This window comes from Notechis scutatus, chromosome 5 (assembly GCF_049901735.1).
Source record: "Notechis scutatus isolate UNSWTSFEM ecotype Mainland chromosome 5, rNotScu1.2, whole genome shotgun sequence".
In the NCBI taxonomy this organism is placed as follows: Eukaryota; Metazoa; Chordata; class Lepidosauria; order Squamata; family Elapidae; genus Notechis; species Notechis scutatus.
This window is the reverse complement of record NC_142013.1, coordinates 63,257,524-63,283,462: the sequence shown is the minus strand read 5'-3', so window position 1 is coordinate 63,283,462 and position 25,939 is coordinate 63,257,524. Positions and strand designations below refer to the sequence as shown.

The 25,939-nt window shown below is 40.5% G+C and overlaps 1 protein-coding gene across 7 annotated transcripts in view; it reads right to left on the bottom strand.

The window, feature by feature from the left end:
- The window catches only part of DMD (dystrophin), a 1,185,061-nt gene that overhangs the window by 619,785 nt on the left and 539,337 nt on the right, over positions 1-25,939 (bottom strand). For all 7 annotated transcript variants that reach the window (XM_087966867.1, XM_087966866.1, XM_087966869.1 and 4 more), the window contains exon 44: positions 14,754-14,929. In XM_087966867.1, the coding sequence (XP_087822993.1) occupies positions 14,754-14,929 (176 nt within the window). The remainder of the gene's footprint in view (positions 1-14,753; positions 14,930-25,939) is intronic.

Here is a 25,939-nt window from a genome sequence, read left to right as displayed (position 1 = left end):
TTAAATTCAACAACTAAAAGGAAAAGGATAATAACCAAACTAATTAAACAAAACGCCGACATAATATGCTTACAAGAAACACACATTAGGAAAAATGATGAAAGATATTTAATTTGCCTGAAACTAGGGAAGTTATTCACGGCACCAGCAGATAAACAAAAAAAGAAAGGAATTGCAATATACGTGAAAGACGACTTAAAAGCAGATCTAATTTGGTCAGACCCGGAAGGAAGAACCCTGGTTGTACAAATTTCGATTAATACTATTACATTTCTATTGGTAGCAATTTACGCTCCAAATGAAGAACAAGGAAAGTTTTTTAAAAATTTACACCAAAAAATAATAGAATTTGAAAAAAGGAACATTTGTATGATAGGCGATTTTAACTCTATTGCTGACTACCGAAAGGACCATAGTAATGTGAGTAAGAACAAAAAAGGGAAAAGAGAATTCTCGAAGACTTGTAAGGAAATGATGAAAGAACTAAATTTAGTAGATTTATGGAGAAAATTAAACCCAGAAGATAAGCAATTTACATATTACTCTAATCTGCACAAAATATGGACAAGAATAGACATGGCCTGGATGAATGGGGAAATTGTAAATGAAATAAAAGAAATCGAAATTTTACCAAACGAATGGGCTGACCATAATCCAATTCAAATAATTTGGAGAGGCAGGAGAAAATAAAAGAAAAGATGGACACTAAACACCCAATTAATAAGTGAAGAAGAGTATATTAACAAGCTGAAAGAGGAACTAAATTATTTCCTAAAGGAAAATGATAATGAAGCAACCTCGAAACAAAATATTTGGGATACATTGAAGGCAACCATAAGAGGAATAACAATCTCTTATAATGCCATGAGAAATAAAAGAAAATATGCTCAACAAAACAAATTACAACAACAAATTAAGGAATTAGAAATTCAATTACAAAAACCCCCCCAAAACCAAAGAATACAAAATCAGTTAATAACAACTAAACATAAATTGAACTTATTCGAACAAGAAAAAATGGAAATAAATTTGAAAATGACTAAACAAATTTATTTTGAGTACACAAATAAACCAGGAAGATGGTTATCTCATAAACTTAAAAAAGGGAAAGAAAAGAGATTGATACACCAATTAATGGACGAGAAGGGCGATTTACAACACGAGATAGAGAAGAAAAAAGACATCATTCATAAATACTTTGAAAAATTATATAAAAAGGAAGAAGTTAACGAGGATAAAATAAGAAACTATCTAGAGGAAACAAATGATAAAGTAATTGGAGAGGAATGGATAGAATTACTAAATAAAGATATTACATTGTCTGAATTGAAATCAGCAATAGAGAGTCAAAGTAATAATAAAACTCCAGGGCCAGATGGGATTCCGGCAGAATTATATAAAGCAATCATGGAACTAATTGGACCACTGATGATGGAAGTGTTCAATGAGGTACTACTAGCAGCTAAGATGCCAGACTCGTGGAGGGGAGCATTGATTTCGCTGATCCCGAAGGAGGAAGCTGACCACAGATATATTAATAATTACAGACCAATTTCACTCCTAAACGCTGATTATAAAATATTCTCCTCCATTATAGCCAATAGATTAAAACAAGTTTTAAACCCACACATTCACGAAGACCAAAATGGATTCCTCCCGTCTAGACAAATAAAGAATAACTTAAGAACAGTTATAGATGTCTTAGAATTCTATGAAGCCCACCCGGAGAAACAATTCGCACTTATGATTTTAGACGCAGAAAAAGCATTTGACAACTTAAATTGGCATTTCTTAATTCAAAAAATTTATAATATGAATCTAGGCACTAAATTTGAAAATATCATAACAACAATTTACGACACACAACAGGCCAATATCTTAATAAATGGGGAACAAACAGGTCCAATAAAAATAGGAAAAGGTGTTAGACAGGGCTTCCCTCTCTCACCTCTTCTCTTCATATTCGCTTTAGAATCACTTTTAACACGCATTAGGCAAAATTCCGAAATTAAAGGATTGAAGATTAAATCAGAAGAATACAAATTACAAGCATTTGCCGATGACATGGTCTTCTTTTTGGAGGAACCAATAGAAAAAGGGTACAAATTGATAAAAGAATTAGAACGATTCAGCGCAGTAGCAGGACTTAAAATCAATAGAAAAAAAAACAAAATTAATGACCAAAAGCTTAACAGAAGAACAGAAAAAAGAATTAGAGGCAAGGATGGGAATACAGGTAACAAAGAAAGTCAAATACCTAGGAATATGGCTAACACCACAATGTAAATCACTTAAAGAGAATAATTATGACAAATTACTCCAACAAGTAAAGAAAGATTTAGAATCCTGGAGCAAGTTGCAGCTTTCTCTATTGGGCAGGATTGCTTCGATCAAAATGAATATTTTACCAAAATTTCTATACCTATTTCAGACAATTCCAATTAAATTACATAATTATTATTTTTTGAAGAACTAAATAAGATAACACTCAAATTCATTTGGCAGGAAAAGAAAGCTAGAATTAATGTAAAGGCAGTACAAGATCTGAAGAGTAGAGGGGGATTAGCACTTCCAAATTGGGAATTATATTATACGGCAGCCACCTTATTATGGCTAAAAGATTGGGTGAACTTACTCAATAAAAGAACACTATTATTAGAAGGCCACAATTTACAGAGAGGTTGGCACGCCTTCTTATGGGAAGTGGGGAAACCCAAGCAGTCATATTTTCATAGACACCTTATTAGGGATTCACTACTAACTAACTGGAAAAAAGTACGGAAAAAACACTATCTAAAAGTACCGATTTGGCTATCAACAATGGGGGCAATGATTCACCCCAATAATTTGGATATTACAAAAATGATTAAATATAAAGATTTATTAGAATCACAAGGAAAACTGAAAACACGACAAGAATTACAAGAGCGAGGATTTAAAATTGATCAGTGGGTATATCTCCAAATCCATAGTAGATATAAACAAGATAACAAAGATTTCGGAATTTATAACAAACTTCAGCATTTAGTTAAAATTCTATTAGAACCAAACAAAAAGAATATAACCAAATTTTATAAATACTTACTGGAAGTAGAACTAGAACAAGAGATAGTCAAAGGAAATATGATAGCTTGGAGCAGGAATGTTGAACGGAGTATTACATTAACAGAATGGGAAAGGATTTGGAACAGAAAAACAAGATCACAAAATCGGCAGCCTATAAAGAAAATGCATACAAAATGTTTTACAGATGGCACCTTCCCCCTTCGAGGTTGGCAAAGATGCACCCCAACACGAGTCCAAAATGTTGGAAATGTAAAAGCATAGACGGAACTTTTTCCCACATGCGGTGGTCATGTAAGGAAACCCAGAAATACCGGCAAAGAATTAGAAAATAGCTGGAGGAGATAACCAAAGAACAAATTGAATACAAACCAGAGTCCTTCCTATTAGGGATTTTTGACAAACAATTATCAAAAAAGATGAAGTACATAATAATACATATCTTAACAGCGGCCAGGCTAGCGTTTGCTCAGTGCTGGAAACTATCTCACACACCAACAGAACAGATGATTATCCAGAAAATTTTAGATTGCACAGAAATGGACAAATTAACTCTAGCTTTAAAAAACAAAGAGTCCTCAATATATTACAATAACTGGAATCCCTGGTATAAATGGTTAAATCAAAGATAGATCATGTATAAACTTAGATAGATCATGGATAAACTTAGTCGAGGGTAATTTAAATATAGATACCGATAAGATGTGCGTATACGATACAATTTAAAAAGAAAAGATCCTACAGACTGTCAAAAAGGAAAATGTTTTTAAATGTTCACCTTTCCTTTTTTTTTTTTTTTTTTTTCTCTTTTTTCTTTCTCTTTCCTCTCTTTCTGCATTTCTTTCTTTCTCCTTTTCTGGCCTTTTTCTTGGCTTTGTTATTTGTGTATATGTTGTAGATTTGTTTTTTTTAATTGTAAAATTACTAAAATTTGTTTTTTAAAAAAAGTTAGCGAACCCCAAGAGATGTTGAACGTCCTTCACGCGACAAGGGGGTTGCCAACTACACAAGGCCTCCACTTTACGCGGGTCCATGGCAATGCCTTCGGGAGAGATGATGTGCCCCAGGAACTCTATGGAAGTTTGGAAGAAGAGGCATTTCTCCAGCTTCACATAGAGTTGATGCTCCCGAAGACATTGCAAGACCAGACGAACATGTTGAAGGTGGCTGTCCCTGGACCTGGAATAAATCAGAATATCGTTCAGATACACCACCACGAACCGATCTAACATGTCCCAAAACACGTCGTTGATCAGGTGCTGGAAGACCGCGGGGGCGTTGGTCAACCCAAACGGCATCATGGTGTACTCAAAATGGCCGTATCGGGTGCCAAATGCCATCTTCCATTCGTCCCCCTCTCGCATCCACACCAGGTTGTAGGCCCCTCTAAGATCAAGCTTGGTGAAAACAGTGGCCTCCCGCAACCTCTCCAACAACTCTGGAATGAGCGGCAAGGAGTAGCTATTCTGCACCGTGATGGCGTTCAACCGGCGGTAATTGCAGCACAAGCGTAAGTCTCCCATCTTCTTCTTGACGAAAAGAATGGGAGCTGAGAGAGGGGACGACGATGGCCGGATGAACCCTCGGGCCAAGTTCTTGTCCAAAAAGTCATGTAGGGCGGCCAGCTCGGGCTTGGACATGGAATACAAACGTCCCTTGGGCAGTGGTACATTGGGCAGAAGGTCCACCGGGCAATCATAGGGCCAATGCGGGGGTAACCGGTCTGCCTCCTTCTCACTAAACACATCCGAGAAGTCCGACAGTTCAGGAGGTATGGAGACGGCAGAGGTGGTGATGTCCTAACCAGCACAGGTGTGGTGTAAATGGTCCACGCACTGCAAACTCGGAAAAGAAATGGCATTCCGCGACCATGCCACCTGAGGATCATGAATCCGAAGCCAGGCCATGCTGAGGACTAATGGGAAATGGAGGTCCATGGTGACATAAAAGCAGATCGCCTCCTCATGGTCTCCAATGACCAGGCGCAAAGGCTAGGTAGCGAATTGAATGGGTCCAGCAAGAAGTTCCCACCCATCAATAGTCTCGACCCTCATTGGAGGGTCTACCGGAACCAAGGGGACATCAAAATGGGCCCCAGTCCATAAAGTTAGTCGTGGCCCCTGAGTCCACCAGCACAATCGTGGGAATCCCTTTTGACTGGGTTGCCAAGAAAACCCGAGTGTCCAGAAGCAGATGCCGAGGGGGCCCAGAGTCAAACTCCGCTACTGCAGGTGGGTGTTTGATACGTGCCCTGCCTAGGGTTTCCCCTAGGTCGGGCCTGCCTTGGTTCCCCGACTGATCAGGCCGAGATTCTGGCACAGGTGTAAGAGCCCCCCTGTGCTTTATAGGACAAGAAATAGCAAAATGTCCTGCCCCCCCCCACAATACAAGCACAAACCTCCTTGGAGTTTCCGTGTTCGCTCCTGGGCCGTCAGGCGAAGTCTGACCGCTCCCAACTCCATTGGCTCCTCAGCCATTGCCACGACATGTTGGGTGACCCAGGGCGCTGGTTGCACAGGGTGCTGTGGCATAGATGTGGATGGCTGCTCCTGGATGGAGCGTCGAGTCTTGCGCCATTGAAGTTGTGCGTCGATGTGCAAGCATTGCACCACCAGAGCATCAAGGGTTGGGACCGGTTCCACTTGAACTAACTCATCCTGCAGCTCATCTGACAGGCTATCCTGAAAAGCGTCCATCAAGGCTGCATCGTTCCAATTGGAATTCAGACATACCAGCCGAAATTCCGAAATGAATTCCTGCAGGGGGCGCTTCCCTTGGCGAAGTTCCTTCAGACGTCTGGCTGCCGTCTGCACCCGTATGGGGTCCTCATACATGTGGCGCATGTGTTGCCAAAACCCCTGATAATCCGTTAATAACAGGCTGTTCTGGAGCAACAAAGGAGTGGCCCATCTAGCCCGAAAGGAGGCTTATTACAAACCCCACCCGAGCCCGGTCATCTGGGAAATACTCCGGCCTCAGAGCCATAAACAATTGGCATTGTCCCATGAAAGCCGGGAACATCTCAGGCTGCCCAGAAAACTTATCCGGCACAGCCACTGGGCATTTCCGACGGGGAGAGGCAGGAGGAGCAGCATGAACCTGCAGCAGAGCAATTTGAGTAGTCAGTTGGGCCACCTGCTGTTGCAGAGCCTGGTTTTCATTCTGCAGCTGTTGGAGAAACTGCTGCTGCTGTTGCTGCTGCTGGTCCATCTTGGTCAAAAGATGGTTTATGTGTGTGGTACGGGACAAAAATGTTATGTCTCACCATTAAATGTCTACTAAAACTGGTATCTGTTTACTTTGTGGTCACTGAAAAGGGTTCTTTAATTTGTATTCCGTAAATTGAATTCAAACCATTGCAGAATATGAGATCGTTTAATGTTTTGAGTGATGTTGGATTGTCTTAGCAACACGTTTTGAAACAACTATACAAGCAAGCCTAATCTCTCTTGAAAAAAAATACAGCACAGATAAGTGATTACCCATCAGCTCAAAATCAAATCCCACAACTTCCACAACAGCTATCTCAACTACAATCACAACTACAACCAAAAATAACCACCAAACCACAGCCACAAACAATTACTATCCCATCAAATAATTCCACAAATAATATCCCCTTACTCATCAGAGACATCATGGAATGTGATCAGAAACGTCCAAATGCCATCTTATTTGGTCTCAAAGACACCAGCAAATCAGATGACATCACAAAAGTTTGTGATATCATAAGCAACTCAAATACAACAAACATCTCTCCTGAAGATATCATTGAAATAACCAGAGATGGCTCTGGGTACAAATACAATGATGGCTCTGTGGCCCCAAGATTTTGTAGAGTTGTTTGCAAAAATGAGTCCAGCAAATGTATATTCATTCATACAATAAATGCCATTGCAAAATCCAATCCCACCCATAAAAAACTTCGCTCAAGACCAGACTTATCCATACTGCAAAAAATCCACTCCCATGAACTCCGCGCAGAACTCAAAAACTGTCTAGACAATGGAGAAAAGGACCTGTACATTGACTACTGTGCTGATTGCATCAAAAGAAAGTCACACAACCCACAACTCCTCATCCAATCCCACCACATCCAATCCAACATCACTCAAAACATTAAACAATCTCATCTTCTGCAATGGTTTGAATTCAATTTACGGAATACAAATTAAAGAACCCTTTTCAGTAACCACAACATGATTGACTTTTGTCTCAACATACATCCACACAAAAATCATCACAATGACGGGATGCGCAATTATGACTTCAAAAAAGTCAACTATGATCTTATAAACAATGATCTCTCATCTCTTGATTGGCAATTTCTATTCACTGGATGCAGTACTGTTGAAGACCATTACAACATATTTTTACTTGAAGTCAAAAGAATCATCAAACTATATGCACCAATAACAACTCCCAAAACCAGAAAAAAACAAATTATCCATAACAATAAGGAAGCTTCAATCCAAAAAGAAATCATTTCGGTGGAAAAACAAATCTGTTCACGCTGCCAACATCAAAAGCTGATACAAAAATTTAATGCCACCAGATAAAGACAGAATGCACCAATTATCATATTAAACAAGAGGAAAACCTTCTACGCACCAATTCCACCCGCGCTTTCTACAATTTTGTAAACAACAAACTAAAAGACTCAAGGTCCATCCCAACCCTGAAAGGACCTAATGGTAAAGACTGCAACAATGACACCAGCCAACCTCTTTAACATATTCTTTGGCTCAGAATTTGTAAACAACAATGGATCATGCCCAATCTTTCCTAGTCGAACCACAGACAACTACAATGATCTAATACATATCGATTTTATAGAAGACAATGTTGAAAAAGCACTATGCAATCTATCTATTGGACTGGATGGAATATGTGCCTACTTCTTAAAAAAGCTATCTACTGCCATAGCCGAACCTCGAAGCATAATCTTTGAAAAATCTTTCAGGACCAGCTCCTTGCCAAAAGTAAGGTCACAAGCCACGGTCATCCCCATCTTCAAAAAGGGACCAATCTCTTCATGCTGCGTCACCTGTAAAGTCATGGAATCAATTATTAACCAATCCATTATCCTCCACTTTGAGAAAAAACAACCTACTCTCTAATAACCAATTTGGTTTCAGAAAAAACTATCCTATAATCTGCAACTCTTACACTGCAAAAACATATGGACTACACAACTCGATCAGGGCAAAACAATAGACGCAATTTACATAGACTTCTGTAAAGCCTTTGATTCAGGGGTACACGACAAACTACTCCTAAAACTAAAATCTTACAGTATCTCTGGACACCTGCATAACTGGATAGAAGCATTCCTGTCGAACAGACAACAAATGGTCAAAATTGGGAGCGTCCTATCAAATTCTGTACCTGTCAACAGTGGTGTCCCCCAAGGCAGTGTTCTAGGACCAACTCTTTTCATCCTTACATAAATGACCTCTGTGATCATATTAAGAGCAACTGTGTTCTCTTCACTGATGATGTAAAGCTATTCAACACTACAGACAATACTGCTACCCTTCAAAAAGACCTTGACTATGTACCAGAATGATCAAACAAATGGCAACTTCAAATCTGAACAAATAAATGCTCTGTCTTACATATTGGCAAACAAAATCAGAAAATAAAATACAGGCTGAATAGTCAAGACCTTGTTCATGATCCAAACTCTGTCAAGGACCTTGGAGTACTCATCTCTAATGATCTAAGTGCTAGAGCCCACTGTAACTACATAGCCAAAAAGGTGTTAAGAGTTGTTAACCTAATCTTATGTAGCTTTTTCTCTGGTAATATTATACTACTAACTCGACCATACAAAACATTTGCTAGACCAATACTCGAATACAGCTCATCAGTCTGGAACCCACATTACGTATCTCAACACAGTTGAGAAAGTCCAGAAATATTTCACAAGAAGAGTTCTCCACTCCTCTACTCATTGCAGAATACCTTATGACACCAGACTTGAAATTCTAGACCTAGAAAACCTAGAACTACACCGCCTTCGGTTTGATCTAAGTATAGTATATAAAATCATACATTGCAATGTCCAACCTGTCAATGAATACTTCACCTTCAACCATAACAATACAAGAGCAAACCATTACCTATTTTGTTTACCATTCTGTATCTTCTAAGATGAGCATGAATATAATTAAAGCCCATATAAAGAGAGGTACCGGGGGCCAAGTTACTTTACTAAAAGATTTTTTATATGTTTGTTTGTGTCTGTTTATGTTTTTGAGAAGTATTGGTGAAACCTTTTAGAAGCACAGAAAGAGAATGACGATAATCAAGTCAGAAAGAAATAGAGGACAAGAGATGTTTTTATGCTTATTTAGAAATGGTTTAAAATAGAATTGTATTGTATAAGATAAGGTTTTATCTGACTTGTAAAATTTATAATGGAAAAAGGTTCAAATATGTAATGGTTGATGATGATTTGTTTGTTTTTGAAATTAATAAAACTTGTTTAAAAAAAAAAAACAATACAAGAGCAAACAATACATACAAACTCAAGGTTAATCGCACCAAACTTGATTGCAGGAAATACGACTTCAGCAACAGAGTGGTCAATGTCTGGAATACTCTACCTGACTCTGTAGTTTCTTCCCCAAACCCCAAAAACTTTAACCTTAGTGTGGGAATAACTCTGACTCCAGTATTGAGTAATGATTAATCTAAGACCTTATACATACATGTCTGCCTAAAGGTCACCTAGATAAAACAAGGAAATTAAAAGTAAACACCAGAAACAATCAAGCAGCTCAGACAATTGTAAATAATTCTGGGTATTATGTTTAATTATTGTAATCCACAATGTGAATGCTTACTATGTGTAAAATTCTCAATAAAAAGGGAGCACTAGAAATTGCTCTAGACTCCCATCCCGAGTTCACTCGCTTGTGTCTCATCCTTTCCATGGGAGTCCACCACACCTTAGACTGTCTACTATTGACCTCACCCCTTTCCTAAGAGATCTGTAGGGGTCGTTGAATAAGCGCACCAACGTGCCTACCGTCCCTGTCTTATTGTTTCTTTTTTTATGTTTTATTTTTCTTATATGTATCCATGTATTCATAACTATGTTTTTACTTATACCTATTATCTTGTAAGCAATTGACAAACCAAATAAATAAATAAATAAACAAACAAACAAACAAACAAACAAACAAATAAATAAATAAATAAATAAATAAATAAATAAATAAATAAATAAAATACTTGTGACTAGGGTAGCCCTTTTTCAGAAAATGAATTTGGACAGGAATCAACTTAACATGTGCTACTAATTTCTAATATAATCTCTAATAACTCTAATATAATATAATGCCAAGTCCTAAAGCTGTCAACCCTGAAGCTGTTCTGGCTGTGTGTGTGGGGGGGGAGGTATTCCTCTTTCCTTTTTTATAGTTTTCTAATAGGGGTTCTTTCATGTAGCTTCAGGCTTGGAGCTGAAGGGGGAGATTTAGTAACTAAAACAAACTAGTTCATTCCTGTGTCAAGAACATTCCAACTGCCGGCTGGCTGGAGGTGGAGGAAGGAGTTACCAGTGCCTGGATTGGACAATGTGACATTGTTTTGGGGAAAAGTGAAACTGTCAGTTTTATTTCTGTGGAAACCCTGGGAAAATTCAGAGTTGGATTTCCACCAGTTAATGCCAAGATGATGTCTCCTAAATAAAAACTGTTATTTGAGAATCTGCCTCTAAGTTCTATTTTGAAATGGAGTCAATACTTGGAAGGTTAAGCCAGCTCTCCAAAATTCTCCGCTCCCATGGGAGTTACTCTCCAGGGTCCTGAGCATTGGCTGTTCACTTGGTGCACCCAGGGAGCAGAAAGATTCATGGAAGATTGCAGAATGCAGGAAGAAGGGGAAGACATCAAAAGTTGCTGTGCAGACTGCCCGGAGAGGTGTCAGACCCCCTCAGGCAGGCAGCAGTTAGCGGAAGCTACAGCGGACACCCAGCCTAAAGTCTGCATCAAGATGCCACTCATGCTGGGTGGAGGACAGATTCTGATACCAAAGTTCCCTCCGGGGACACGTGAGAGACTGCCCAGGGATGCCATGGAGGGAGCCGCTTGCCAATGGCAGCCCAAGTGAGTTGGGGCTCTGGATGAAGTCGCACAACCAGAGCCCGAGACCAGAACAGTGTCTGCTGGGATGCTATGGAGGGAGTCAGCAGCCCGATCACCTGATATCCCAGCCAGGGAACAAGTGCTGACCAACTGGGTTTGCCACCCTAGCTATGGTAGGCTTCAGGTAGAGTGGGTCATTACTCCAGCACCACTGCTAACCCTTACACCAGCCCCTTCACCCTATTGGCTTGCAGCCATGCCGAGAATCTGAAGCCAGCCCAGGAAGCAACCACTCAGTTGGCAATTCAGGCTGCAGCCAATGAGAGAGCCAATGAGAGAAGCCTCAGTATGGCCCATGGGAAGCTCCCGCGGTGGCAACCAAGGCCCTTGGCCATGGGTCATGTTGGGTCCGGAGGAATCAGGATCCTGGGAGTCCAAAGTTGCATCTCGCAATGAAAGCCTGGGCCTCGAATGGAGCCCGCCAAGATGCTGCTGAGGTAGCAGTCTACAGCAGTCCACTGTGCTGGTTCCTTTGCCCCCTCAGCCTGAAGCTCTGTCACAGATTCAATGCAACCCTCCGAAGTGCCCACTTAGCCAACAACCCTTGTCTTGGGAATCCAAAGAGCTACCAAAAGGGCCCTGCCCATGGCCTGCTAAATATGCCTGTGGTGGTCATCAAGGCCTCCAAACAGTGGGGGACTGTTTGGTAGTCCCCAAACCCCATCCACAGTTGGGGACTACTAAGCCAGTCAGGGAAACGAAGTCACCACCAAGGATGATAGAAAGAGGAAGCCTTGCCCTGCAGGCCATTGAGGTCTCTCCTCCCCCAAATGGGGAAGAGGGAACTCCAGCCCAAGAACCCTGGTGACCTACGATACCAATGACAAAAGTGAAAATGACCGGATGGTAAGTGAAGCCATCTGCCCATTTGCCATCCAGTCGAAAATAGTGGCGCCTAAGACAGGGGCACAGGGGAAAGTGGACATGATCATAGACAAAAGCTGCACCCACTGTCTGATCAACTTATCCACAGTCCTAAAGCTGGGAATCAGGATGACAATGACTTGACCCCATACGATTTTAGCAAGTGAATGGATCGCTGATAGGTGGGAGCCCTGCCACACTCCTCACTGAACCAATAAGGCTGGAAATGGTCCAACATTGGGAACGTATCTGCTTCATGGTGGCACCAAAAATGAAGGAAGCGGTGATCCTAGCCTGGCATGGCTGGACAAGTGGGGTCCCACCATTTCCTGGGGAGATGGTTACAGAAAGCTAAAGCTGGGAATAGGGCCCAATCACCCTTGAGAGGTTGCTGAAAGAGGGGTAGTCCAATAACAGAGTGGCGCCAAGCAAAGTGAAAGACCCACTGCCGTCTCAATGCTGTCTCCCCACGAATCTCAGATCGCTAGAGAATACGGGTCCTGGCGGAAGTGTTCAGTAAGGAGGAATGTAATGTACTACCTCCCCACCACCTCACAGACAGTGCCATAAAGTTCATACCCGGGGCTAAACTACCCAAGCCAAAGATGTACTCCATGAGCCCAAAGAAGATGAGGGAGCTAAGAGAATACATTGACACCAACCTCACCCGCAGATTTATCCAACCAGTTAAATCTAGAGTAGCTACCCCAGTCCTCTTTAAAGAGAAAAAAGATGGGTTGATGAGGCTATGCATAGACTTCAGGGGAGTCAATGCCATATGCATAAAGAACACCTACCCACTTCCGCTCATGAAGGACATGTTGGCTCACCTGGCTAATGGGAAGGTGTTCACCAAATTGGACCTGCGAGAGGCATATTACTGGATACAAATCAAAGAAGGGGATGAGTGGAAAATGGCATTCAACTGCCCTTTAGGGAGTTTCCAGTTCAAGGTGATGCCTTTTGGCCTGCAAGTAGCGCTGGCTGTATTCATGCAGCTAATAAATGAAGTGCTGCATGAGCACCTGAATAAGGGAGTTCTCATGTACTTAGATGACATTCTTATCTTCCCTGAGACACTAGAGCAGGGGTTCCCAACCTGGGGTGCTCACACCCCCTGGGGGTGCGAGACGATATTCCAGGGGGTGCAAGAAAAGTCCAGGTAAATAATAGGATATTGGCTGTATGTTGGCATTTTTATTTATTATTTATTTCAGGGGGTGCGAGGTTCGAGTGAAATTTCTTTAGGGGTGCGGGGCGAAAAAAAGGTTGGGAACCACTGCACTAGAGGAACACATGAAGCTGATTCATCAGGTGCTGGAAAATCTTCTTGCAGCTAAGCCGTATGCAAAGCTGTCGAAATGTGAGTTCCATAAGACCTGCATGGTCTTATGGACTACCAAGTGTTGATGGAGATGGACCTGGCTAAAGTCAAAGCTGTTCTGGACTGGCAACCCCCATGGACATGGAAAAAATATTAGACTTGAGGATATTTAGGGGTCAGTTGCAGTATTTGGTGCACTGTAAGGGATACCCCATTTTGGAGGCAACCTGGGTGAAGAGTTGGAAGGTGAATGCAGATAAAATAGTGAAGCAATTCCATGACAAATACCCACAAAAACCAAAGGGTCCTCCTGGGGGAGGGAGACGGGGTTAGGAATAATCCTTAATTAACCTCACTGTGCTCTGTCTCTCTTTGCAGGAGGGTTCCTTCCAATAGGGAGGGCAGCTTGTCAACCCCGAAGCTGTTTTGGCTGTGGAAGGTGGTGGTTTCCTCTTTCCTTTTCTGTAGTTTTCTAATAGGGGTTCTTTCACATTGCTTTGGGCTTGTCAAAGCTTGGAACCAAAGTGGGGGATTTGGTAACTAAAACAAACTAGTTAATTCCTGGGTCAAGGACATTCCAACTGCCGACTGGCTGGAAGTGGAGGAAGGAATTGCCAGGCAACCAAGCCAGTGTCTGGATTGGACAATGTAACTTATTGTTTTGGGGGAAAGTGAAACTGTCAGTTTTATTTGGGTGGAAAGCCCGGGAAAATTCAGAGTTGGATTTCCACCAGTTAATGCCAAGATGATGTCTCCTAAATAAAAACTATTCTTTGAGAATCTGCCTCAACGTTCTATTTGAAATGGAGTCAATACTTGGAAGGCTGACAAAAGACACTTCTTAATACAGGGATGGGATCCGACCGGTATAACTACAGGTTCTGTCACTCTGCATCGCGTGCACATGTGCAAGTCACACGAGTGACGCGAGTGCAATTTATGACCTGCTGAGCTGCCCGGACAGCTGAGCAGTGCTGCGTGCAAGTGCACAGTGGTGGGAAAAGCCGTTTTTTTCCTACTTTTTCAACCGCAGCTGTGTTGCGCAAAGCAGCTGCGGTTGAAAAAGCAGGAAATAAAGGTCAGGTAAGAGCCCAGGCAGGCGGGTGGGCCAAAACAGCAGCAGACATAGAACCGGTTCTATTGTATGCTCTCTGCTGCTTTTCAGAGCAACCGCTTCTACAGAAGTGGACAGAACCGGTAGAATCCCACCCCTGTCTTCATACTTTCAACTGTCTTCTCAGAATGTGTCATCCATTTACACACATAAAATTACACCTCCTTCACAGTAACTGTTATTGGAATATGTTATATAATACCAAAAATAAAATAAATCTGTTTTACCCTACCTCTTTTTTCTCTCTGCCAATTGCCTGCAGACTTCCTTCCATTGGGAATTCAAACCGTCCAATTGTTCTCTTAAAATGCTGGCATCTGTTGCTGATGATTGCTGAATAATCTTATCTCCATCTATGTTCAAATTTCTGACAACAGCTTGCTGCCTCTCAATATCATCCTGAAGATCCTGCAAGGTACCGAATAGTCTAATTAAACAAGAAAGCAATCCCCTTATCCTTCATTACAAATAAAAAATGCTGTGAGAGATGTAGTTACCGTAAATATACATAATATAATCTTTTTTTTTTTTTTGGTCTTTAAATACCAAATTTATCAACAGTGATAGTTTTTTTTACAAGCATGAATTATTTTCAGATATGTTTCCCTTATGATTTTTGGCACACTATAGAAGATTACATAGAAAAAATTTAAAATATATATATAAAAAATACAAAACATCAACTAATCTGTTAGGAATTTGAAAGTGATTTATATTCCACCACATGGCAAATACATGCAGATAAAACACACTTATAGGCCAGTATAGCAATCAGCATTTTTAAACTGTGTCTATAGATCATTTGCACAAGTTTTTTGTTTTAATGCTGCCTTAAAGCCCATATATTGCTCCACATATAGTGATTTTGAACAACTAAAACTAATTTAATTTCAACACAAGTTGCTAAATTATACTATTGATAAGATTAGCTCTAACTGTGGCCTGCATTGAGATATCATACTCTCATCTGATTGATCTGATAATAGTTTTAAATTATCTTACCAATCATTATATTAGTCAATGATATAAATATTATTTAATTGTGATGGAAAATATTTTAAAGAGGATAATAGCATTCATGGGTGATAAAAAAATACAAGATGGTGGTAGCATCAATATAATTGAAGCCAAACTTCTTTGTTCATGTACACAATACTGATCCATAAAACAAAAGTGATAGGTTTTCAATCATGCTGGTGTGAAACCATAAGATTTCAAAACTTACATTTAGCTTAGAGTTCAACAAAGTTGAATTTTACACAAGCTAATATATATAAAAATATAGCATAATACTCTTGTTCAACCCTCAATGGCAAATCATAATGCTATTACTATCTATGACAATTAATCCAGATTGTAATACTTATGATTTCTAATTTAGATCTTAATGAATTTTGATATAAATTTTAACTAACTTGATTGTATTTCTGAAAAAAATATGTTTATAACAATTGCCCAATCACAAACTACTAGCAATAATTGAACTATAACACTATCACGTTCTGTGAACATTCACCTAGATTCTAAATATTCTGCTAACAGAACAACTCTACATTCATTCCATCATTTGTCCTTAGGTTATTGTTTGGAATCATGTGCTAAAATAAGGATACTATAAGATTTTATTGGTGGTATGATGTTATTATATTATTACATTTTATTTGCATATTATTGACTTCAGTTTTTGAGGTTAAAAAGATATAAATGTATATATGTATAAAATGTATGAGAGAGGGGGCGGGGAGGGAGAGGGAGAGAGAGTTATTTTTTATTTTTTATTTTTTTTGCCATTATCAGCCGTGGATTCTCCAGCATGGGTTTCTACAGCGTGCTTGCTATCGGCTGCCATAGAAATGGGGAGGGGAATGTGGGCATTTGGAATGGGGAAGTGAGCTGGTATGTAGCAGTCCCATGAGAACTGGGAGGTTTGTACTCATGAATTATGGCACTGCTGAGTGGAGTTGTTTATACTCTGTCAAGACCAACCATCCTGAGACTACAGATGCATAAAATACCTGAAGAAAAGCTTTACCACAATATCATACTGGATGTTGATTGGACTCTTAGTGCTGGACCCTGAGGGGATGGATTTGTGGTGACTTTCAATGTGTAACCTTTGCACATTTTGAATCAGATCTTGCCTTGCTTTTGCTGCTATCATTTCAAACTTAGTAAAAGAACCTTTTTTCCAATTCAATGGAGTTGGGGGTTTTCTTTCTTGAGTTTTGAATGGAGGCAGGCCTGACAGCCATACATACATACATGCATGCATGCATACATACATACATACATACATACATACATACATATCTCCGGCTGGACTTCTATCACTGTCAGAGTGCGGTCCGCAACCACCGTGGCTTGGTTCCAAGCCACCTTGGAGGGGTGGCGAAGAAAGGGGGACCGCCTGGAAGGTAAAGGAGAGCTGCATCTCTCCTCCCTGACACAGAAAACCCCCTCATCCAAAGATGAGCTGCAGCAGCAACTAAAATGACTGCCATGAAGATGGGGACAGTCTGAAGACCTAAGACTGTGCAGGAGCAAAGAGATGGTGAATGGTGTGCGAACTGGGTGAAAATACTTCTGAATCGTTAAAAGTAACCCTGATCAAAATATCAGGAAAGAGAGCTCACAAGGACTTTTGGGAATTGGCAGTGATTTATTATGGGAGAAGAATGAATAGAATACAAAGAATTTAATTTTTTTAAAAAAACCCAAAGACAGGAGGAAAACAAAATAAAGAAAGAGAACTTTTAAAAATAATAGTTGAAAATTGGAATTGGTAATCATACAGTATTTGGGGCGGGATAGGCATTATTTAGAATGCTGTAATTGACTGGAAAATATATATATAATTTACTTTTGGAAATATCAGTAAATTTAATGAAAGGCTAAAGAAAAGGTGGGGGGAAAGGTGGTGTGATGACCCAGAGTATATCAAAAATATAACAAAAAACAAAACATAAATAAAGGTCCTTTAATGCCTTCAACTTGGCTTCACTGTTTAATTGTTCACAGTTGAAGATTAAACTATTTTCAAAATAACATTCCAAACAAAAGAAACACAGTTCAAATTCAAAGAGCAGATAATGAAGCAAAAACCAAAAACAAACCACACCGAATAAAGTTCCACGACAGACCAGGATAAATGATTACAAACATCAGGAAGATAGCTAGGTACAGTCCTTTGGAAGAATGCCAACCAAGATAAAACTGATCTAGGAATAAAACACTAATTTGTCTCCAGCGTTTGTTAGCATGCACGTCAAAACTCTTATGCAGATCTCACACCTGCAACCCATGAAGAGGATCATGGTCCTCTTCTCCCAAGTAGACCATGTTTTTTCCTGATCCTGTCCTTCAAAGTCAGTCTCCACCAGGGGTATGACACTATCCCCCCCGCAGGGCCCCCTCCCCTGGGACCAGGTGGATGAGGACGTTGAGGAAACCGAGCATGGAAGTCATGAACCAAACTAGGAGCATGAACATCAGTGGCATCGACCCAGGTGAAGTCCTCTGGTCTTTCCATGCCACCAAATACTGCCACCTTTCCATGCCACCAAATACTGAAATCGGCCCTGCAACTGGCGTGAATTTCGGATGCTATCCACTTTGTACTCTGCCTCTCCCTGAGGGGCTACCGGGCTCAGTGGTGGTGGAGCTGATCTATGTGGACTGTTGGCCGATACATGGACTAACAGGGAGTGATGAAAAGCAGGATGGATACGCAGAATCCATGGCAGGGAGAGACAAAAAGGCACAGGATTGATCACCACCTCGACTGGAAAAGGTCCCAAGTAATGGTGATCAAGCTTTTTTGATGGCCGCAAACCGCTCCAACAGAATCACCATCCGGGGCAAGATTTTGTCCTCCCTTCAGGTATACTTGGGCTTCCAGGATAGTGCATCAGTGCATTGATTCCACCCACTCAGAACATAGGTCACCCGGAAATCAAATCAGGCAAAGAACAACGACCATCTCACCTGATGCTGGTTCAGGCATTCCAAATTACGATGATCTGTCCGAACCTCAATCTGATGACGAGCCCCCTCCAGGTGGTGCCCCATGTCTCAAAAGTGACCTTAACTGCCAATAGCTCCTTGTCCCAGATTGTATAGTTGCGCTCTGGAGCTGACAACTTTCAAGAATAATAAGTGCAAAGGAACAAAGTGCCTGCAGGAGCATAGGCCTGGAGGAGCACTGCACCAACAGCCACATCTGAAGCATCTGTTTCCACCACAAATGGCTGGAATGGATCAGGGTGTTTGAGGATAGGTTCGGAAGCAAAGGTGATCTTCAGGGCATTGAAAGCTGCCTGCTCCTCAGCACCCCAATGAACTTCTCCCCCTTTTTGAGCAGATTAGAAAGGGAGCAGTCAAGGCAGCAAAGCGGGGAATAAATGTGCGGTAGTAGTTCACGAACCCCAACAATCGCTGCACATCCTTAACCCACTGTGGAGGTTCCCACGCCTGTAACATCTTGATTTTTCCCGGGTCCATTTCTACCCCGGCAGGTGAAATACGATGACCCAAGAAGTTGATTGTGGTTTGTGCAAACTGACACTTCTCATGCTTAGCGAACAGGTGGTTATCGCGCAAGCATTGCAATACCAGCCGCACATGTTGTCAATGTTCCTGCAGGGAGGCCAAGTAAATTAAAATGTCATCTAGATAAATAACCATGAGCTGATCCAATAAATCATGGAAAACATCGTGCATGAAATGCATGAACACAGCTGGAGTGTTGGTTAATCCAAAAGGCATCACGGTATACTCAAAATGGCCATACCTCATCTGGAAAGCCCTCTTCCACTCCTCTCCTGCACGAATGCAAACCAGGTTGTAGGCCCCACACAAGTCCAACTTTGTGAAGATCTTAGCTTGACGAAGACGCTCAATCAGTTCAGGGATGAGGGGAAGTGGGTACTGATTCTGTACTGTGATTGCATTCAACTTGCAGTAATCACAGCACAGACATAGTTCCTCTGATTTCTTTTTTACAAAAAGCACCAGTGCAGCCAATGGGGAGGGAGAAGGCCGGATAAACCCTTTCCGGAGGTTCTTGTCAATAAAATCCTGCAACGCGGCCAACTCTGGTTCCGACAGGAGTATATCCGACCCACCGGCAATTTCGCATCAGGCAACAAGTCAATTGGACAGTCATATGACCGATGTGGAGGCAACTGATCCGCCTCCTTCTCCCCAAACACATCAATGAAGTCCACCAACTCCGCAGGTAGATCCAAGTCCATGGGCATAGCCACACCCCCTGCACAGGAGTGCAAACAATGGTTGGCACACTTCCTATCAAGAAACTGCAAAACCTCCAGACAACCAAATGATCTGCAGATCATGGGCCTGTAGCCACTCCAAACCCAGCACCACTGGAAAATTGAGGTACTGTGGCAACGTAGAACACAACTTCCTCCACATGCTGCCCAATACACATGCGAAGGGGGTTGGTTGCAGCAACCACAGGTCCTGAATGAAGGGACCGACCATCAATCATCTCCACCACTACTGGCAGGGACACCTGTTGCTGGGGAATGAAGCACTGCTCGACAAAATGAGCATCCATGAAATTGGCCCTGGCCCCTGAGTTGACCAAGGCTTGGATCTCCACTGTTCCTTGACCAAACACACTTGCTGTCAACACAAGATGCTTCCCCAATGACGCCTGGGCGGACATGTCAAAGGTGGCAAGGATGGCAAGGATGGTGAAGATGGTGGGTCTAGGGACTTTGAAATTCAACCTACAGACCCCCGTAGGCTGGGCAAATACTTGTTTCCTGCCACCACTGACCTTGCTGCTGTGGGTGTTTTAACAGGACACTTGGTCACAAAATGGCCTCGATTGCCACAATAGAGGCATAACCCATCACGACGCACCTATCCTTTTCTGCTTGAGTCAGGCGAGGGCGGGCACACGCCAACTGCATGGGCTCTTCCAAAGTCACTTCCACTAGGGGCGCCGTCTTGCTGGGAATAGATGCAATCTCCATCCATCATCGCACCTGTTGCTGCTGAAGCCTAGTATTGATACGAAGACAGAGATGCATGAGCTCCTGAAGGGTGTGAAGGCATTCAATACATGCCAACTCGTCCAGGAGCTCAGATGACAAACCCTCCTGGAACAGTGCTGCCTCATTCCATTGTATGTCCTGGGCGACCACCCGAAAGCTAGCAATATAATCCATGAGCGAGCCATGCCCCTGCTTCAACTCTCTCAAATGTCTGTTTGCTGTTTGGCTCCGAACAGGGTCCTCAAACATGGTCTGGAACAGGACTTCCGGTTTGAGCTTCTTCGGCGACAGACATGATGGACCCTGCAATAACCACAGGCTTTCAGATGAGGGCAGAGGTCTCCCAGAACTACCCATCTTTAGATTCCAGCACTATCAATATCTAGTTGTCTTTGCATACCTAATTGCAGTTAACTTGGAAGTTAGCTAACGAGCATTGTGTCTCTCTTCAAAATTAGTCAAATATTTATTTCCATTTCACTCATAGTAATTATGTCTTCTGTAGAGATCGAAGGTTTTGTTTTCCCATTTCTGCTTCAATATAGTTGCTATTATTTTCATAGTCTAAGATTCCTCATGCTTTAATGAACTAGGTCTTTTAGAAGCAGCATTTTTACTCTTTATTTTGGACAGGACAGTGTGCTTTCAGAAGTGTCAGTTCAGGAAGACTAATGAACTAGTATCAGCAAAGATTAAACTGCAGTGAAGATATTTTGAAAATTGCAAATTCTTTTGTAGACGTAATTTAACAAAGGCATTCAGGAAATTATATGATTCTTGCTTATGATTCATGATCTTTGGAATCTTTGGATCTTTGGATCATGCCCTTTGGAACATCTTATCCCCTGTGGTGAGATGGGCTCCCACCCTTGTTACTTTCCATAAAGGCTTGAGGACCTGGCTTTGCCAGATGGCTTGGGGCTCCAGTGGGGAACTATCACACTGGAGGTGGTTAATGAGGCAATCCACTTCCTCCCCTGAACATCCTACTCTCTCCTTCCCCAATTTTTAAAACTGTAATACTCTTTTTCACTGTAATTTCCATTTTTATTGTTTTAAAAATATTTATAGCAATAGCAACAGCAGTTAGACTTATATATCACTCCATAGTGCTTTACAGCACTCTCAGAGCAATTTACAACATCAGCATATTGCCCCCAACAATCTGGGTCCTCATTTTACTGACCAACCTTGAACCAGTCAGGATCAAACTCCTGGCTGTTGGCAGAGTTAGCCTGCAATACTACATTATAACCACTATGAAATCAGGGATTATCTTAATGCTTTTAAAGCTGTAAGTTGCTTTTGAAATAAGATGGACAGCAAACAAATTTAATAAATTAAATAAAAGATAAACAAGTCTGAAAAATAGCATTCCTCTCAATATCAACAGGTCAATGATAATTAATGCTATTTCATATTTACTTAATTGATAATGAAGAAATACTATGTTTAGACAATATGTTAGCTGTCACAAAAACTCTCAAGTTTTGGAAGAGTTATTTCCATTCAAAAAATTCCAACAGAGGAATAATAAAATAATATTGACTATATGGTGACATAAGTATATCAGAAAGAGAATAATTACCAATCTTTTGAATTAAATACAGTGGAAAAGTGCAGCTATGTAATTCAATTAGTAGTAAGTATTATTGGTAGTTATATTTGTTAGAGTACATTGAACAAAATATAGCTTTAAAGTAAATTTGGGTAGTAAAATATACTGTGGTTATAATTTCTTGAACTGAGCTGTCCAGAGGATTACACATTTTTATTTTCAAATTATTTAGTACTTTAAAAAGCCACAACTGCAACTTTGAATGGAAACTTTTAACAAAATGCAAAAAAGAATATTCAGCAATGTTAGTAGATAGTCAAAATAAATATACTTTTTGATTTATACAGACATAAATTTTACTTAAGCCACTTAATTATATGCAACTGTATGGTAGAAGTAGTGACAAAAGCCTTTTTCCTGATCACAGAGAAATCAGATTATAGTAAGGAACAGCGTTAGTCCTTATAATTTTATTTTTAAAAATGTATTGTAATTATAGATCATACTCTTATTTTTGTAAATATAGAATTAATTAATGAAGCTCTGCAGTTTTGAAATGATTATTCCATGCATTTTTTATTTGTACAAAACAAAGAAAGTTGATAGAAATATAGATAACTTCTGTGTGCCAAGATTTTTACCTGCCAACAATTGTAGATAGTTCTTTCCAACAATCATAGTAATATTAATTAAATGTTTGTCATTATAGTAATAATTGCAATGAAAACTATAAATAATTGAGGATATATATATATATATATATACCATACATGTAAGTACCATACATGTAAGTACCCGCACCATACATGTAAGTACCCGCGAAAACTTAAGAAAACAAATATCAAACCTCTACGGGGAGGAAATAAACAGACAGATCAAAACCTACGAGAAACTGGAAATTAAAAGAGCAGGAATACTATGTGACTGATGATGGCAGATGAGATTCTGCTGAAACGTTGCTACAACTTTAAAAGAACTACAATGACGTGGGAAAATACCCAACCAAGCCGAACACCATACATGTAAGTACCGCGAAAACTTAAGAAAACAAATATCAAACCTCTACGGGAGGAAATAAACAGCCAGATCAAAACCTACGAGAAACTGGAAATTAAAAGAGCAGGAATACTATGTGACTGATGATGGCAGATGAGATTCTGCTGAAACGTTGCTACAACTTTAAAAGAACTACAATGACGTGGGAAAATACCCGAACCAAGCCGAACACCATACATGTAAGTACCGCGAAAACTTAAGAAAACAAATATCAAACCTCTACGGGAGGAAATAAACAGCCAGATCAAAACCTACGAAACTGGAAATTAAAAGAGCAGGAATACTATGTGACTGATGATGGCAGATGAGATTCTGCTGAAACGTTGCTACAACTTTAAAAGAACTACAATGACGTGGGAAAATACCCGAACCAAGCCGAACACCATACATGTAAGTACCGCGAAAACTTAAGAAAACAAATATCAAACCTCTACGGGGAGGAAATAAACAGCCAGATCAAAACCTACGAGAAACTGGAAATTAAAAGAGCTGGTCTGTGGTCGTGTCTCATCTTCTGTGTGGGTGTGAGTCTGATTTTTACGTGGAAGTGTGGTGGTGGCATCTTGTGTGGCCCTCCTGGGTGTGGGTCTGGTGTCATTTATCATGTTGGGTACTCGTCTGTTCATGAGGGCGGGTTTCCAAATGGCTGGTAAGCGGGAGGTGTCATCTCTTTTATTCATGCTGTGTGGGCGTTTTTCTATCTCTATGGCTTCTCTGATTATTCTGCTGCTGTGGTGTTCAGTTTTGGCGATAGTTCTGGTATTTTTAAAGTCAATCTCATGTCCTGTGGCTTTGAGGTGTTGGACCAGGGAAGAGGTTGGTTCTTCCCACCCACACAGAAGATGAGACACGACCACAGACCAGAAGCCGCACTGCAGCTGCATCACTACCCACTTCAAACTCCTCTGAACCATACATGAAGCGAACTGACCCCCACCATGAAGATGTGGCACGACCACGAACTCGAAGCCAAACGAACACAGACCCAGACCCCAAACTCAAAGCCATATTAAAAACCCAAAATGCTACATCACAGCCACCCGCTCAGGACATCACATCAGAAAACTCAAGAAATTACACCTCAAGAACTCAAGAAGTCACAACACAGCAAATGACCCAGGATATCACAGCACAAGACCAAGGATACCACAGCAATAAATCTCACAAGGTCATCACACAACCCATTACCCAAGCTGTTACTACACAGGAGGCTAATGGAAAAGAGATCAAAACACAAACGACCCAGGAGATTACAACGCAAGACCCAGGATACCACAACAAAAGAACTCACAAGCCCATCACACAACCCATTACCCAAGCCGTTAAAACACAAGAGGCTAACGACCCAGGAGATGACAGCACAAGATCCAGGATATCTCTACAACAAAAGGCCATTACACAGCCCATTATACCAACATCAACTCCATCAACCAATCAAGAGGCTGCAGCACAGCCAACCAGCCCAGCACACCATCCCCCACCACTTGTATATATAGAGAGATGGCAGCTCCGGTCACACACTGCTTGCACTGGCACTAAGCAGAAAGCACCAGCCTGAAGATGGCGAGTGGGACCTCGCCGAAACGTTGCCTAGATACTTTGAATCTTACGCGGGAGAAAACCCGAATAACCAAAGATCCACATACAAATACCCGCAGAACCTCAGAAAACAAATATATATATATATATATATATATATATATATATATATATATATATATATATATATATATATATATATATATATATATATATATATATATATATCAGATATTTTCATTATGTGATTTCAATGACTTCTATGAGTTGTAGTGTTTTTACTATGGATTACTTTTCAAAAAAACCAGACCCCATAAAAGAGGAGGTGGAGTTGCACTGTGTATAAAGGAAAATTATATTGCTACTGAAATGCACAAAACCAAAGATGAATACCTCCTAGAATGCATATGGGTCAATATAAAAGAAAAAAAGAATGATATTGCCATAGGTGTATACTACAGGCCACCAACAAAGCAGAAAAAGGTTCCATCTTAAGCCCAGTACTCTTCAATATCTTCATAAACAACTTAGATGAGGGAATAGAAAGGAAATTTAAATTTACAGATGATACTAAGCTGGAAGGAATATCTAACATCCTAGATGATAGACTCAAGATCCAGATGGATCTTGGCATATTTCAGGGGTGTCCAACCTTTCACCTTCCCTGGGCCACATTAGAAGATGAAAATTTGGTTTGGGCCGCACATAATTAAATTAAATATTAAATTAAATTAAATTAAATTAAATTAAATTAAATTAAATTAAATTAAATTAAATTAAATTAAATTAAATTAAAATTAAATTAAATTAAATTAAATTAAATTAAAATTAAATTAAATTAAATTAAATTAAATTAAATTAAATAAATTAAATTAAATTAAATTAAATTAAATTAAATTAAATTAAATTAAATTATAAAATAAAATAAAATAAAATAAAATAAAATAAAATAAAATTATTATTTATTATTAATTATTTATTAAAAATTATTTATTTTTTATTTTATAATTTTCCGGCCAAATTTTGTGGGGTGGGGGGAAGGGGGGAAGAAAGCTTGCCCACCTCATGCCTACCTCTCCTCCTGCAAATTATTTATTTTTATTAATTTTCCGGCCAAATTTTGCGGGGTGGGGGAGGGGGAAGAAAGCTCGCCCGCCCCACGCCTACCTCTCCTCCTGCAAATGCAGCAGCGGCGGTGGCGGGGGCAGAAGCAGCAGCGGCGACGGGGGCAGAAGCAGCAGC